Source organism: Lissotriton vulgaris, chromosome 10 (assembly GCF_964263255.1).
Source record: "Lissotriton vulgaris chromosome 10, aLisVul1.2, whole genome shotgun sequence".
Lineage (NCBI taxonomy): Eukaryota > Metazoa > Chordata > Amphibia > Caudata > Salamandridae > Lissotriton > Lissotriton vulgaris.
The window spans coordinates 111,715,884-111,733,905 of record NC_141698.1 but is presented as its reverse complement, the minus strand read 5'-3'; the positions used below and the strand labels follow the sequence as shown (position 1 = coordinate 111,733,905).

The following is an 18,022-nucleotide window of genomic DNA, read 5'->3' as shown; positions in this document are numbered from 1 at the left end:
CAAGAAATTTGAAGTCCAAAAAATGTCCAATAGAAAAATTCCAAATATGATATTTATTGTTATCCTTAACGCATTTCGTTCCAACTACTTTTAGAACTTTGTCAGTGCTTAATGCAATAGCATTATATCAATGTGTCCCAACATGCAGTGACCCACATGCAAGTCCTTGCTCCGATGCTATCACTAGGAGGACTGCACACTTATTAAAGTGTAGACGCACAAACTACATTATCTTGATCACTGCATGTCGGGACACATTTATATAGTCCATCGTGAATTACCATTTGAGCAGTACTTGGGTGGAACTGTATTAACTTCCTACTTTCCCTACCGATGCTCTTACTTGCAATGGCATTAAGCCCTGACGAAGTTCTAAAAGTAGTTGGAATGAAATGTGTTAAGATTAACAATAAATAGCATATTTGGAATTTATCTATTGGAATTTTTTGAACGTCAAATAAGTAATCTAGACTCTGTCTTTTCAGTAGCAGGGAGTGGCCACTGGTTCATCCATGTTCTTCTGGGTAAAAAGTCACTGCCTGCTGAGTGTTGCAGCATCGTGCTGAGCTAATTTCTGATAGAGTCTTTGACAGAAAAAGACGCCCTCATTGGTGTGCCTTGTGGTGAGTCGCGTCACCTTTCCTCTTTTGAAGGCTCTCTGTGCACCCTTCATTCTATGTTGGATCTGCAACTTGAAGTGCGCCTTTTAGCCTCCAACGATGTTTTGTCGCTCCAGCGAGTGTCCGTAGAAAATATGTTATATTCGCATCCTGGCGGCTATTTTAAGAGGTTGGACTGAATGGATAAAACAAGCCCCACTGACTTACGAAAGCACTTTGTGCAACACTCTTGGTGGTCATTTTATGGCACTGGGCAAGCTTTTATTGAAGTATATGGGAGATGTAGTCTGTGTGGAGCTGATTTGACATTTGCTACTGCTTGATGTTGACTGCCTGATGTTAACTGCTTGTTACAGGCACCAGTTGCAGTGACAGGCACACCTGTATCAAATTATTTGGTGTATTCTTGACATTTGCTACTGCTTGTTATAGGCATTAGTTGCGGTGACACACTATTTGGTGCATTTTCACACAATACTGTGCACTCCTGGTGGACAGTACATTTCTGCTATTATATTATACATATAATAGAGATGATTTGTAGGCGGCAATGGCACACGCTTATTGTCATGGAAAAGATAGCCATGCCACCTCCATTTTCTTCAGCTTCCATGTACTCCTTCCCTCAATTGGGAACAGTGGTGTGAAGCATTTGAATCTGAGGCCATTGATGGAGACATGTTTACTTCAAAAAGAAAAAAAGCTTTTTTAGTGTCTAACCCAGGATCTGAAGGTAGAATTATCTTAAAAACACTTCCATTGAAGTTAGTTAATGTCTGTTTTAGAGGTGGTGATAAAGGTGACACAGCTGAATTGCAGGATGTATGTGCAACTATCATTAAAACATTGGAAAAAAGATATAATCCAAGAAAAAACATTGTTTTGGAATAGCATACATTTCATCAGCGGGCTCAGCTTCCTGGCGAATCAATTAATGATTTTATAGCTGCATTGAGAACATTGGCAGGTATCTGTAATTATTGCGAATTTAAGGATTAAATAATTTGCAACCAGCTAAAAGAGAGAACTAGCAATAGGATTTAGTTTTTTGTTTTTGTAGTTTTTTGTTTCGAGGCTTATATAGTGAGAACTTGACCCAAAGGTATCAGGTATGCGAGCGCATTACATGAGCATCAGTTGCGTTACATAAGGACACATTGATTTTTGTTAGGCTCAGTGAGATTAAGTGATTGGCCCAGAATCACAGGATGTTGAGCGTTGTTGCCTAGACTTCCCCAGATTTGAGGTTGACCACCCTAGTCGTTAGACAACATCCTCTCCTAAACTCCAAGAGAAGTAATTGTCAATTGAGGATCCTAACGTTGAGTAGGCGTTTGCGTATTGCTAGGAGCACAGAGCTCTCTGAAATGTGCATGAGAGAAATGAACACAAGTTCAAAGCCAAACGAAGTTCCACCAGTCACTAAACAAAATGAAAGACAAAATGTGAAGTCACAGGCCGATAAACCTAGAAGTGCAAATTTTCATAGTGACAGCACTGTGAATAAAACAATCTTGTGTGTTTTTAATTTGGTAGTATGATTCATTTGGGAAATCCCAAATTTTGTGTTGCTCTTAACTCAGTTTGTTTTAAAGGTGGCAAAAAGGGTCAATTTTCAAAGGTAAGCAAAGCTTCAGTGAGTCAGAAAACACAATTTATCACAATTGTCAAAGCACTTGATGAAAGTGTTCCAGAGAACAATGAAAATGTTGTGTTGATGTTATTTTCGCCGGGATCTGAGGAGGAAGATATATTTGAATTGGCAACCGACGAGAGAGTTAGGAGAAGGAGTCCACCGTTTTGTGCTATTTCCATCAATGAGAAGGATATCAAAGTCATGGCAGATTAGGTTCCTCATTCACACTGATAGGTGAATGTGAATTACATCATCTTCAGGAAGTGCACTTACGTGACTCTCAAATTAAAATCTTTGGATAGGATGGTAAAAGGATAGAAGTATTTGGGAAAATTTATGCTAAGTTACAATTTGATGATTGTGTTATCACTATGCTTGTTTATGTCATGAACAGTGGGTCAAATTAACTAGAGTGGAATGATTCTTTAAATTATTTAGATCCTAATCATGCTGATTTAGTTATATCCAAAAGTAGATTTCTGAATACTACAAACAATATGGTCAACCATGTCAAGGAACAATGGTGGGTGGATGAATTTGCACAAGTGTTTAGTGATAAATTAGGAAACTTCTAAGGTTTTCAACATCATGTTGTGTTGAAACAAGATGCTCAACCTGTGGTGTACAAAAGTTTGTAAGGTTCCAATGAGTTTGAGGAAGAAATACAAATTGGAGTTGTAGAAATTATACTATTTGGGGATCATTAAACCAGTTGAGGGTTTGGACTGGCTTGCCGCAGTAGTTTTGGCATGCATGTCAGCCAAGTCTTCAAACTATGTGTTGACTTGCGTTACCTGAACTCGAAGATTTGGGTTGATTGACTGCCTGTGCCTAACATTAATGAGATTTTAGCAAATGTGAAAGGAGCAAAGGTGTTCACTTCCCTAGACATGTCCGCTGCCTATCATCAGATAGAAGTCTTTGAGGACTCTAGGCATTTTACCTCATTTGTGACACCTGACGGGCTTTTCACTATGTTTGCATGCCATTTAGCTTAGCATCAGCTTCCATTGTATTTCAAAGGTTGATGGGTAATTTGTTTAAGACATGGAAGGAGTTCTATACTTTCAAGAGGCCATCTTAATCTATGGTAAGGATGAACATAATTTGAGAGTTAGAAAGGTGCTAGAAGTAATGGGTGACAGCTGGCTGACACTTAAAAAAGACAAGTGTACGTTTTTTCACCAGGGGGTAGATTATTTAGGTAATTTTTTCTCTAGAATGCATTGAGCCACAGGTCAAAATTGTGGAAGCCATAGAAAAGGAACCTGCACCTAGCAACAAAGATCAGTCGAGGTCCTTCTGGTCTCAGAGAGTGCTATGCCAAATTTTTGAAAAATGTTGCCAGCAAGACATCATGTTTTGGTGATGTGCTTAGAAAAAATGGTAAATATGTATGTGATAATGAATGTCACAAGGTATTTGAATATGTTAATATGGCACTTTTAGCAGCCAAAAACACAAAAACATGTTGATACTGTTGATGTAAGTATCATCAATACTGATGCTAGTAATTAAGGCCTAGGTGTGGTGTTAATGCATAGAAGGAATTTCAATTTCAATGAGGAAATTTCAGCTATTGTTTCTAGAGCCCTGAGAGAGGTAGAAGTCACATACTCTACCATTGAAACCCTTAATTTGTGGTAAGGTACTCAATATTTCAAGAATTTTGTTGTTGGAGAATAAATAGATTTATTTTCAGAACTGCCTTTGGTTGATTTATTCAGTACCACAGGAGGAGGAAGATCTACTCCCCAGATTGCAAAGTGGACTCAGGAGTTTCACTATACTCTTGAGTATGTTTCAGGAAAAAGAATTTCACTGCAGGTTGCTTATTCTGGTTACCCTTGTTTTGAGGAACAATCTGTTGTATTTTCATCTGAAGACCTGGAAATGGTGTGTGTTATAGGTTCTATGGATCCTGTTATGGATGGTGCATTGTCTGAAATAAAATGAAAGCAAGAGTTAGTGGAGGAGGGTGACATATAAGCGGCCATGAAGTACTTCTCTGAGGGATGGCCCGATTCTAAGTTGTTGCAAGAGATTCTTATTTCTTATAAGAGAGCTGCTGGTGGGGTTTTCTAAGAGTTCCTGCAGGACTTCACAGTAAAGTATTTAACTTGGTTCATGAAGGACATGTTGGTTTACGTGCCTTTAAGCATAGGCCTCGTGAGGACTTCTGGGGGCCAGGTGTGGACAAGGAGGTGTAACACTTGGTCAAAAATTGTCAGTTTGCTCTCAGTGATAAGACGCAAGTTACAACTGTGTGTCCTATTACTCCTTTACCAGACAGTAAATTACCTTGGCACAAAGTGGCATTTGATATTTTATGACCACTTGGAGTTATAGAAAGTACACCCTCTGCACTGTCTGATGAGCAGGGATACCCCAAAACCGGTCCCAGGATGCTTGTTTTCAGCCCAGGGAGGACCTGCCCTGGCTGATCAGGCTGGACTGCTCCCATGGGGAGCGGGGTCCAGAGTGATTTGCCTATGGCTGGGTCCAAACTGGAATAGCATGGTGAGCAAAAGAACGATGAATTTAAGCCCAGATCTCTGTACTGGAGGTGAATGTTTGACATTGTTCTGCATTTTGTCCTTTTTTGCATTTGTTCCGGACTTTATAAGCACATAGTTTGGTTTGAGTATGACTTTAAAAGGGGATCATTTGTTTTCAGTATGTTTGTGCACATGTTTCATCCTGGATATCTTATAGTAAAAGGTTAGCCAAAGATAATTTAAAGTGCCCTTGTAACCTATCCTTGAGCAATCCTCATGACAAGTGTTGTTGGAGCTCAACTAACGCACAATACATATGAAAAGTCCTCCGCCTCTCTGACTATGACACAATAGGTTTTATGCATGAGAGATGTTTGGACTGGAATTTAATGTATTTCCAGTCATGTAGGAAATATATGGCACATTTCTTTTTACCCATGGTCAGGAAAACAGCAGCATGACCTACTACATATGGAGGTGCCAAAGTAGAGGCTATTATATCAGTGAGTTGTGTGTGACCCCAGGCTCTGTGAGATAGTCTCAAATCAGAACAGTGGAACATAAATTAGGAGGGGAATGTTCTGGATTGATTATCAGAGACTCAGCTGACTTCTGGTTGTAACTTTTGATGACATGGTCTTTGGAGTCAGAGTGAAACCCCAGTCACTATTCATATGAGATCAGGGAACAGAGGTGATCTCAGCCAGAGAAGTGTCAGTGAGACAGAATTAGTCCTGAGATTCTGACACTGTTTTGGTGGGCCTGAGCACATCAAAACGTGTATCAGGTAAAGGTGACCATCCTGCATTTCAGAAAGAAACGGAAGACATATATTTTCAAGAACAGCCAGCGTTCTGTTGTCATATATTTTCAAGAACAGCCAGTGTTCTGTTGTCATATATTTTCAAGAACAGCCAGCGTTCTGTTGCTTCCCATCTAGATCACTACCCCATAAATATCTCAATTTACGTACATACAAATCGGGCTGTCTACTGGAGAATGTTGTTTACTGAGATAAACTTGCTTATTGTTTGCATTCTAATAAATAACAATTCCTCGGTTAACAAGTCAGTATTTCCAAGAAAATGATAAGGAGTACAATGGACACATTTAATTCTGTAGAATGCCACATGTCACTAGATGTCATAAAGGCCTAGAATTTTCCCTCTACATGAGTTGTTTCACTGAAAGGATTATGAAGAGCATTTTTAGAATTGTCTTATTAGAGCCCAGAAGAGTGAGTATGGGCCTCCCTCATATCAATGGATATCACTAATCCGCTATTTCTGTGCTCAGCAAGATGGTGAACTCAACATTAGCCCAGGAGCAGTTGTTGTTTGTTAATTTGCGCATTAATTGTAGTGCCATTTATGATATTTTGCCAAGAAAATGGTGGTGCCTGATTGAAAGATAATTGTATAATTCATCAAGGTTGAGTTGTGGTTTCTTCAAAGAGAGACAATTTAACCATTTTTCATTTTTGGCAGAGACAATCTGCATGATTCAACCAGAGCTTTCTCCCTGCTGATCACCGACAAGGAGAGCGTGAAAGGATTGCCTGGACCCACACGAAGACTGCTCGCTTCTAATGCAGTGGAAGGGACCAATATAAGGTTAGAAAATAATTTTTACGCCGGAAAAGTAGGGTAATAATTGTGTACCCAAAGAATGGATCCAAAGTTATTTTGTGATAGTCAATAGAGGATACTTGCCTGAGATAACAGGTATGATCAGTTTATCTGCAAGAGGGACTCCCAAAATGAAACATATTACATTATGCAGTAGCACAGCTACAGCAGATCTGTACACTCTATTGTTTGTCCTGAGCCACTGACTCATTGGACACATGAATACCCTATATTCTCTGAGCAAGTGGAATCATAAGAGGAGTAGTATCGCATAGGATATTAGACCCTTATAGAGGAATATTATCTCCTGGGTCTATTGGACGTAGAGGTAGAAGGTAGATTTACAATGCCTTATCATTGGACACAAAAAGATGAGCCTCATCCAATGGCCAATGGATAAACTGTATCATCTGGGCTTTGAACATACAAGGGGGTTCTTCTTGCATGCCAGCTAAGGAAAGGTTTGTCCATCTGGATTTTAGACACAAAAAGCTGAGTTTTGCATTCGGGTACAATGATGACCGATAATGTGAAACTGCGTGTACATGACTGCAGATAAATAAAACATATTGCCTATATGGGTAGTATTTTTTGTGCCTCTGGCCACAAGTCTATACATGGAAGAATTTTGTTCCTTCTACAAAAGAGCATACACATAACAGATTTTAGGTAGCATACCGTACTTAAAAAAGAGTCACAAGAAATATGAAAAATAAAATAGGCCTTAGTGTACACTCCTAAACCAGCCAGGGTCCATGTAGGTAACAGCGCTGGGACGTGGGGGCCGGTAAGGGGGGATTACGAGGGACGGTGCAGAGGGGAAATTAAATAAATAATACATCCCTCTGCATCGTCCTTCAAAATCCCTCCTTACCCGGCCTCACCACCCCACCGCTGTTACCTGCACAGACCGCGGCAGTCTTAAACTTGAGGGAGACCTGCAGCACTAGGATGGTGCAATACAGGAATGCATTTTCTAACATTTAACCTCACATTTTCTTTCAACAAATCACATTAGCCGGTGAAAGTTTTATGTTTGTGTGTATTTTTCAGCTTTCCTTCAGGTTTGATTTCTAAGGCTGAATTGTATTTTAGGTCTGGGTTGCCACCCCGCTGCCTGATGACCATTGCTTACATTGCTTTATATATATATATATAAAGTGTAAGCTTTGGGTCACCCGCAAATATTTTTTATACTGTTGTAAGAGTTTTTAAATGCTTTTGTTACAACTTAAAAGCAAGCCTGCTATTTCAAAGCCTCCTAATTGATTTTTATTTATCATATTGGGCTGCCATCTTGAGGTGAGGCCAGCCCAATATGCTAAACAACCGCCAATTCATAACCTGCCCATATAATGGTCACCACCAGAAATATCTCCACCACTACCATCGCATCTAGAGCAACTGCACGAATAACACCACCACCATCAATATCACACACCACCGCTACAAGTACCACCAGAAATAATACCACTACTATTAAAACTACACCGCTAGTATTACAAAACACTAACACCAGCAATCTCAACCCACAAATAAAACCACTAACACCACCGATATCAATATCACCATTGTCAACTCCACCACCATCAATATCACAACCAGTGCCACCTAGACTAAGACCAACAGCACAAACACTGTATCACCCCGATAACCGATACTACCAATTCCAACACCACCAGTAATGCCCTTACCACTAATACCACCACTAACAAAATGCCATCAGTACCAACATGACCACCACCGATAACACAGCACCACTACCAGTGCCAATGCCAACATCACAATAACACCACCAGTAGCTTATCTAATACCACTACTGAATCAATACCACATTATCCACAATACACACACCACAAATACCACCAACACCAAAAATCCCATCACCAATACTATCTAGACCTAACCATTTCCAGCACTAATGCCAATACCACCACCAATATCGGTAACACCACCAACAATCCCACTAAAAACACCACCACTAATACATCCACCAGTAACACCACCTGTACCACCAGTATCACTACCACTAGCAGTACTGATACCAGATCACGAAAACTATCAATAGTAAGCAATGGGAAAGCCAAGTGGGCTGGCTTTAACGTGCACTTATCATTTCTGTATGCCTTTGTTTAGCTGAACATTAAATCCAGACCTATCGGGGTTTTCATTGCTTATTTAAAGAAGATGATCCACGTAGTTGTCACTAAACAGACAAGGGATTTAATTAAGGGAACCTTCCCGACCCCCTACTGATTTCACCCAAATTGCCTGCAGCTTATGGGCCCTCTTGGGTGCTCACTTGCATACTCCCCAACGCCTCTTGCTGCTCAGTGTCTGCTTTTTAAATCTGCTTCCTTCTCTATAGATTACAAGTTCTGGGATTCCTTGTTTTTAGTCGCTCTGGCAATGTAACCATTACAATCAGACCGGCCAGTGTTCACAAGAGATCCCTATGGAAGTGTATAGCTTTCAGGTCAGTGTCATTTACAAGTCTGAACCTCAAATATAGTCCCATATAGGATCCTGACACCTGACGGGGCCCTCCGCCTGAGGGTCTTAGGTCTGAGGAAGCCTTACTGAGACCCTCAAATAAAATTTACCACAACTGAGACCCTCACTTCAGGAGAGCTCTGACCAAAGAGTCCTCAGATTTAAGAACATTAAGGCTCTCACACCTGAAGAAACCTGAGTTAGACCCTCACCTCTGAGAGATGCAACCAAAACGTTCACGTATGAGGGATCCAGATTGACATATATCAAATCAGGAAACATAATCCAGGTCCTCCTGCCTGATAGAGACTTACATGAACTTTCAAATATCCATATATCAATATATTGGTCAAGGACACTCAGATATAATGGCGTGATAGACCCTAATGAGGTCCAGTCACATGGTTCTATCCTCTGCACCCAACGTCCTTGGGTATAAGGTGCATCTTACCATACACTACCCCAGGTATTTATTACAACTTTGATGGGATCTCTCCAACAAGTATGAGCGTCATTCCTTTTTTCTGCAAGCCTGGGATGAAAAATACTACCAGCATGCTTACATGTCGACAACTCTGTCCTGCAAGCTGGATCATCAAGTATATAAATATGTGGCCAGAATATACCAGAATACAACTGTTTACTTAGTCCTTTGATGTGGTAATGCACCTGCAGGAAGCCCGCCTATCCCACCAATCACTAAAACAATTCACACCCAGAAGGACAGCCTAGGTAAGAAAAAAGCTGAAGCAAAATTAAATAAATACACCAGTTAAGAAAGATAGGAAAAGGCTGTAACTATAAAATTCGGCAAAGGTAAAACATTCTTATGCGTATGAAATAAAATTGTATTTTTCATTAAATGTGCATGTTTTGTTTAAGAGTTAAAGATTCAAGCGTTATCCCTCGTGAGGGAGCGTCTCCAAGTTGCACTCCAAAAAGTGAAGTTTCCAAAATGTTCTCAAAGCGTAATAATGAGGTTTTCATGAATTCTTTTCATATCTTGATACTATTGATTTCACAGTATATATCCCGTTTCAGAATCTGTTATCATTTCTGCCCAATGCATTTTGGGCTTAACCCTTCGTCAGTGGACTTCTTCTGAAAACATAAGTTTATAACATACAATCAGGTACAGGACAAATCACTCTGTTTTATCATCATCATCATCATCATCAAACTTTTCTCGGTCATTACGACCATCAAAGTATATAGGCGTACAATACAGTATATTGATAAGAGAAAGATTTTCATGTTAGGTATTGTGGGCCAAGATGGATGACGTTATTTATACAAAAGCAAAGCATAATAGAACCAAGCCATTAAAAACGAGAAACAGGTTGATAAAAACAGCTGCGACAAAGTTAAACCATGACAAGCTACAAACACTTAAAAAAAATATTGAGCCGTACATGTGCATAAAGTGCTAATGTATAACGTGTCAGAATACAATATTGCACAAATTCTGAGTAATTTTGGCTTGAATCATATATTAATATGTACACAAATTATCGGATGTAGACTAGATACTAAATGAAAATTAATATTTGATCTGAAGGTGTGCTTAATTCATTATTAGCATCTGCCCCGAGATAAACCACATTCTCCCCAATAATTTGGCCACTGCACTTACTATTAGTGGCCTTGTATCTGTTCTGAGAATACGTAGTGCCTCTAAATGGCTACGGGTTCCTAGTTGTCTACGAGCAGGGGCTAACCATTTAGATCTTGGGTTTTTATACGGAGGGAATGCAAAGAGAATATGCTGGATCGTCTTCTCTGTCTCAAAGCAACATCAACAGTGGCAAAGTGTGTCTGAGGAGCCCCTGCTCCATGACTCAGTAAAAGAGTTCAAGGGGAGACATTCAAATCTAAATTCGATAAATAACTTCCTCTCTTGCGGAACAGTAATGAAATCCATATAAGGTTCATACACACTAAACACCTTAAACTCCATAAATGCTATTATGAGGTGACCTCCTATTACAAATGTGACAGTTCTCATTGCCAACCATTTCCGGTAATAAGACATAACCCACTCTCTGTTGGGCAATAAGCTGGAATATGTTTCTTCCCAAAGGTTTCCCAAAGCTAACTCAAAAAGCAAGGTTTTGATGTTACAAAGCCAGCCAATCTTTCTGAAACGATCCAGCTTATGAACCTCTTCAGTAGCAATCGCGTTGTGGAGAAGCTCAGCTTATTATATTTCTCATATAGGACAAAAAATGTGTTATGTGAAAATACCGATAATGTTGCACATAGCTTGTCAATTTGTATTTTATAATCTTCACGTTTCATTTTTCACGTTGGTCACTTTAATTTATTTCGGTTCACTTCACTTCTTTTCACCACTTCCATGTATTCAATACTATGCACCCGCGTCCTTTCGCCGTGTTGTTTACTTTGCTTCGTTTCACCACTTCCGGGCATTCAATACAATGCACCGAGTCCTTTCACTATGTTGTTTATGCCGATCACATGACTAACATTTCCGGGTTCGTCCCAGACATAAACCAACTTTCAGCCATGACATGGCTTCTTTACCCATTCGGACATACACGCGGGTTCGCGTTACATCGGTGAGTGAAACTGGACTCAATATGTTAATACCACCCATAAAGTGGCTCAAAATAGGGATTAACAAGTGTTCTCCATTTTAGAGGGTAACACTGCACTTTATATTCCACTAGCAGCCCGTCCCGACCTTGTCCAGGAGCAATCAGGCTTCCCCGACCCCCGCCAGCCCACCGCGTTGAAAATATAGTGTACAACAGAACGTTCATGTGCAAAATTCCACTACCACAAAGTTCGGAGAAGTACAAACATGCATTTAAACATATTAGCAGAAACAGGATTTTGTGCGTCTCCACACCTTCCATGAGAGCAGCAGTCGGGGGTATAGAAAAACACGTAGGCGCCAGTATTTGTAAGCTTCCCTTTCACTTCCGGGAGGCATAAACATACAGTGGTGGAGGGGATTTAAACCAGATAGTTGTTCTTTTAAAACCTGTCTCCTATGCCCTGGAGAGTCCTGGCCGACAGCTATTAGCCCGGCCCCCGCCCGTCCTCTGCCTGCCCCGACCCCCGCCTGCTCCGACATGGGTCCCCTTACCTCAGCCACCGCTCCTCAGTTTACCGCTCCTCGCTGCTTCACCTGACCGCCACTGGCCTGTCCGCTGCTCCTCACGTCACCGCTCCTCCCCCGCGCCATGTCCGCCGCTCCTCGTGTGGCTCCTGGACGCCTCTCCTCCCCGCGCTCCTGACATGAGCACGAATGTCGCGGCCGGCCCTACTTCGGAGGGACTATTTTTTTTTTTACTGTAAATTTTTGAAATAACGTTTTTTTTTAAAATGTATATAGCCTATAACCATCTACACACCCTGACGATTCTAACGGTGTATCGGGTGTGTGGATTGGCGCTGTGGTTCCCGAGTTTACCCGCCTCAAAGGCTGAAAGTTCTTCCTTTATTATAGTAGCATAGATGACGTAGAGATTCCAAATATTTACCACTGCATCTATATGATAATTTATGTCGCTATGAAAGACAGCATAAGCACAAAGAATTTTCGATTTCTCGTAAGTGGTATCACTACGTATTTTTCCGCTCAGTAGACACCGTTAGATTTATAGCTAAACAATTTTCTTGTAGACACAAATAATGCACCTTGGATTTAATATGTGCTGCACAATTAACTCGACTAATTCTTGCTGACATCACAATGGAACTCGTTACGCTTGCTTCTGGCAACTTTTTTAATCGCCAAGTTGCGTCACCCCGTTAACCCATTTCTAATCTTCCGGCACGCTGTCACCTCATTAATCCATTTTTAAATTTCACGATACGTTCATCACTTTATAACATTTGCGTTGTTTTCACGTCAAGTTTGTTTTTGGAACCTTTAAATCACTAACAAGTGTCACCTTGTTAATTTATGCTTAAAACTCATGGCACGTACGCCACTTTTCAACACTTGTGGCGTTTTTATATCCAGCTTGTTTGATGTTATTTGATGTTATCTGACCTTATTCACATGTGAAATACACCATCTAAATGAACATGTTTCAAGCATGTGTACCCAACGATGATTTTCACTCATAGCATGTAATTTTAAACTGACATTGATTCCACAACAGTATTTTGGCGGCACATAATTGACCAATTGTATTGATAAACAGAGTGTTTTTTCCTGTCCCTGATTTTATGTAATAAACTTATGTTTTCAGAAGAAGTCCCCTGACGAAGGTTAAGGCCGAAATGCATTGGGCAGAAATGATAACAGAATCGGAAACATGATATATACTATGAAATCAATAGTATCAAGATATGAAAAGAATTAAAAGAATGCATAAAAACCTCATTATTGCACTTTGGGAACATTTTTGAAACTTCACTTCTTGGAGTGCAACTTGGAGACGCTCCCTCACGAGGGATAGCGCTTGTTTCATTGATTCCTTCACCCTCATACCCAGGAGGGATAACCAACTAGCACCCACAAACTTACGAATTTTGAATTATCCTGTATAAACAGGAGTGCGAATTGTCCTTCCTCCAATTGGCTTTCACCGTTTAAGAGTAAAACATAAATGATAAATCCTGTGACGTCAGTAATAATGGGCAGAAATAATGAACATAGCTCTTTTCTCTCTCTTTTTCATGTCATGGTATTTCTGATTGATCCCCGGAAGCGCTGACCCTGAAGCTGGTCCTTGGAAAGTGACCCTAGATATCCCAAGCTATGCACCTTTCATGAAGCACAGCCGGAACCGGAAACTACGAAAAGATCTCTACCGAGCTTACATCACGCGTACATGTTCGGGCAAACTCAGCAACAGTAAATTGGTCGAACAAATCAGACAGCTCAGGTCTGTTGGTCAACCTGGATTGAAAGTCAGTTATCATGAAACTATGCTGTATGGAATTTTTAATTTGACTGTACTTAATTTCGTAAAAAACAATATTATTCACGCATGTCTTCTTCTCTTGGCACTAAAAAACATGAAAATGCTATTGTCATTAAAAGAGGGGTAAAATGTACTTCTCTTATGTGTATTATTCTTGATGGATTCTAGAAGATGTGTCTGATTTTCTTTCTAAGCCAGGCTGCCTGGCTAAAAAGGTCTGCCTAGAAGGATGTTTTATAAAAACATAAAGCGCAGTGCGTTAAAATCAAGTTTTTACTTCGTATGTAGAAATAAATTCATGATTACATTTTCTTGCTATTGCTCTAGCTCACTAGTAAGTAGCCTCATAGCTGCGTCGAACGTTCAGCACCCAGTGCTGAACGTTCGAATAACGAGCGCTGGCCCGTCGGCCAACAGTCGTGCGCAGCACTGGGGAGGTAGCGCTCGCGACGACCGTTGGCCGACGGCAGCGCTTAAGGGGTTAACAGCTGTTTGTGTAGGGGTCATAATCACAAGTTCCTCTGACCTTACCGCACGAATTACTGGATGAAATATTACATAATGCAGATCATTTGCAGCAACCAAAATGCCCTGTAAATATCAGGATATGCAAATTTTGGGATCACTGAAATAATATCGAGGGACAAAATATCGACTTGCCAAAATATCGTGGACAAAATATCGACAGTCAAAATATCGAGTTTGTATCTACAAACAGGTAAGTACAAAAATATCGAGTACAAAATATCGTTAACAATAATATAGATGTAAAAAATATCGACTTTATTAAAAACAGTGTTAAATTAAATTAATATTAAATTTTAATTACTAAAATATACTTAAAAATACTTAAATGAAATTATAATAATTAAATAATAAATGAAAATAATAAAAATAATTTTTTACAATCTTATTTGTTGACCCTGAACCCTAAAATATACCCCTTTACCCAAAAACCCAAAACTGACCCTGAACCCTAAAAATACCCCTTTACCCAAAAACTAAAAACTGACCCTGAACCCTAAAAATGCCCCTTTACCCAAAAACTGAAAACTGACCCTGAACCCTAAAAATGCCCCTTTACCCAAAAACTGAAAACTGACCCTGAACCCTAAAAATGCCCCTTTCCCCAAAAACTAAAAACTGACCCTGAACCCTAAAAATGCCCCTTTACCCAAAAACTGAAAACTGACCCTGAACCCTAAAAATGCCCCTTTACCCAAAAACTAAAAACTGACCCTGAACCCTAAAAATGCCCCTTTACCCAAAAACTGAAAACTGACCTTGAACCCTAAAAATGCCCCTTTACCCAAAAACTGAAAACTGACCCTGAACCCTAAAAATGCCCCTTTACCCAAAAACTAAAAACTGACCCTGAACACTAAAAATGCCCCTTTACCCAAAAACTGAAAACTGACCCTGAACCCTAAAAATGCCCCTTTACCCAAAAACTAAAAACTGACCCTGAACCCTAAAAATGCCCCTTTACCCAAAAACTGAAAACTGACCCTGAACCCTAAAAATACTCCTTTACCCAAAATTTATCAATATTATTTAATTACCAAATAATTATTAATTAACAATAACAATAAAGTAAATATATTAGCACATTAGCTGTAATTATTTTAATAATTAATATTATTTTTCCCCAATTAATTACTTAACAATAACACAAATTTATATATATTAAAATGTACTCTAATTAATGTAATTAACTAATTACAATTAATTAATTACCAATTAATTACTAATACAAAATATGTACAAAATTATATTAATTAATTAACTAATTATTATTAATTAATTATCAATTAATTATTAATATTTACAAACATATATTAATTAATTAATTATTATTAAATTACTTCCCACCCTATTCCCCTATAAACCCACAACCCGCTACAGAATTACATTACGCAATTATTAAAAAAACAAAAATCATTTAATAAAATATTTTATAACATTAATACACACTTTTCACACATATTATTACATAAAAATACACTATAAAATATTATATATTATTAAAAATTCGATATTTTTGCTATCTATATGTTATACAGTCGATATTACTTCACTTACCTGAAAAACGATATTTTTGCAGTCGATATTATGTCCAGTCGATATTTTGTCCAGTCTATATTTAAAACTCGATATTATGTCCAGTCGATATTTTGGAGTCGATATTTTGTCTGTGCACCCAAATTTTGATGTGGGAAACACAATATACCTATTATGTTCACCAAGTCAAAGGGGAAAGCTTGAAGTAGCTAGTTATTGTACCTGGTAAATTCTAAACCCCCTAGTAAAGGATTTTAATGTGTGCAATAAATATTGCATCTCCTACAATAGCACTCATAATCGAGTTCATGGTCTTCAATAGGGTAACAATCCCTAAACAAAAACATTAACAATGTTTTTACATGCTGCAGAGCAGTGCAAGCTGCTGTGCAACATTGCTTAAAGTTAAAAAAAGAAACCACTATGACGCGATCCGCATTTACAGCATCTTAGTGCCTTTTTTCCTTTAAGACTGAGTGGGGAGGGAGAGGTGGAGGAAGGGTGATGGATAGGGGTGTGAAGGATAGGGACTGCAGAGACATGCACTCTATAAGAGTGCATATCAAAAAGTTTAAAAAAGAGTATCTTCAGGAGCCTGTGGCCATTGGAAGCATATTGGCCACAGGAAACTGTACTTGGTCCATGCTCCACAGCAGTGATGAAGACTCAAAGCTCAGGAGGAAGCCAAAGGAAGGGAGTGATGTTGGATCCAACCAGTGGTAAGTAAAGGTAAGTAATGGACAGGCTCTGAGCCCCTTCTAAGATTTTTTTTCTTTACAAGAGATTTCACCAGCACAGTGCAAGCTCATTGCAGGTGAAACCGTCAAAATAGTGTGGTTCACAAAAAATGGGTTAGAATTCAGAAGTCTACAACAGGCCGATTGCCATCCACCAGTAGTTTGCACATGATAATTGCCTGTTAGCAGGATTGATAATATAGAGCTGCCCACCTAATAAGGCAGCTATTTAAAAATGACTTGAAAGCTGACAATGCAGGATGATGCTGCCTACCCTCTTCAGTAAAACGTTTTCTTTACTTCTTTTTCCTCTTTCTTTCTTTCCTCTCCTTCATTCTTTCTTTTGTTCCTTGCTTTTATGTCTTTCTTTCCTTTCTCATTTGCTTTTAGCCCTTCTTTCTTTACCCCTTTATTTCACCTTCTTTCTCTTTATTCCTATCTCTTTAAACTTCTTTTTACTTTTCCTACTTCTGTCTTCTTTTCCCTACGTCTTTGTTGTGCAGTCTTTTTTCAGTTTCTTTCTCTTGTTCTCCTTTTTTATTGTACTCTTACTATTTTTCTCTGCTTTTTCTTATTCCTCATTTCTACCTCTACTTTTCTCCCCTTCCTCTATTTTTCCCTTCCTTGTTACTGACTTACTTTTTTCTTTCTTCGCCTCATTTATTTTCTTTATTTTTGCTGTTTTTTCTCGACCTTTCTTTTTTCTCTAATTCTTTCTTTGCTTTTCATTCTCTTCTTCTGCTCAATTTTCTTTTGTTTCTTCATCCTGGTTTTAGCTTCATTTTCTGTCTTTCTGCTCTTCATTTTCTGTCTTTCTGCTCTCTCCATTTTCTGTCTTTCTGCTCTCTCCATTTATTATTCCTTATTCTCCTCTCTTTCTTATGTGTTTGCCTTTTCTCCTTTCCTTCTTTACCTCATTTCTTTCAGTCCTATCTTCTTTCAGTCTTGAACTTTCCTCCTCTGTTGTTTTTTCTTTGCTTTTATAATTTTCTTGTTATATCTGCATGTTGTTCTTTTTAGAATTTTCTCCTTTCTTCTTGCACTATAGTTGTTGTCAACCTGTCTCTATTTTCTGTTTCTTATTTTCCTTTTTTTCTAGTCTCTTTCCCTTCTTTCCCTTCTTTTCTTGTATATTTTCTTTGCTTTAATTTGCATCTCTTTCTTGTTGTCTTTTTCTTTCTCTTGCCTTCTTTCCTTTCTCTGTCGTTATCTTCCTTGTTTCTTTTTACTGCGTCTATTTCTTTTGTCATTATTTCTTTCTTCCTCTCCTTTCATTCATTCCTTTCACTATTTCTTCGTAATTTCCTTCTTCTGTCATCTCCTTTCTTTTGGGCTTAATACAACGTTTTCTGGGCCCACTTGCTTACCACTGATCCTCCAACAGACCCTTCTTTCCTGGACTGAGAGGAAATAGGAGTTAGCATTAACATCAATCAAAATTCAAT

At 39.0% G+C, this 18,022-nt stretch overlaps 1 protein-coding gene across 1 annotated transcript in view; it reads left to right on the top strand.

Annotated features, from left to right (window-relative positions):
• Positions 1–18,022, top strand: part of LOC147684780 (uncharacterized) — a 286,561-nt gene that overhangs the window by 91,736 nt on the left and 176,803 nt on the right. The window contains exons 7-8 of the mRNA XM_086939730.1: positions 6,242–6,367; positions 13,564–13,740. Coding sequence (XP_086795856.1) covers positions 6,242–6,367; positions 13,564–13,740 — 303 coding nt within the window. The remainder of the gene's footprint in view (positions 1–6,241; positions 6,368–13,563; positions 13,741–18,022) is intronic.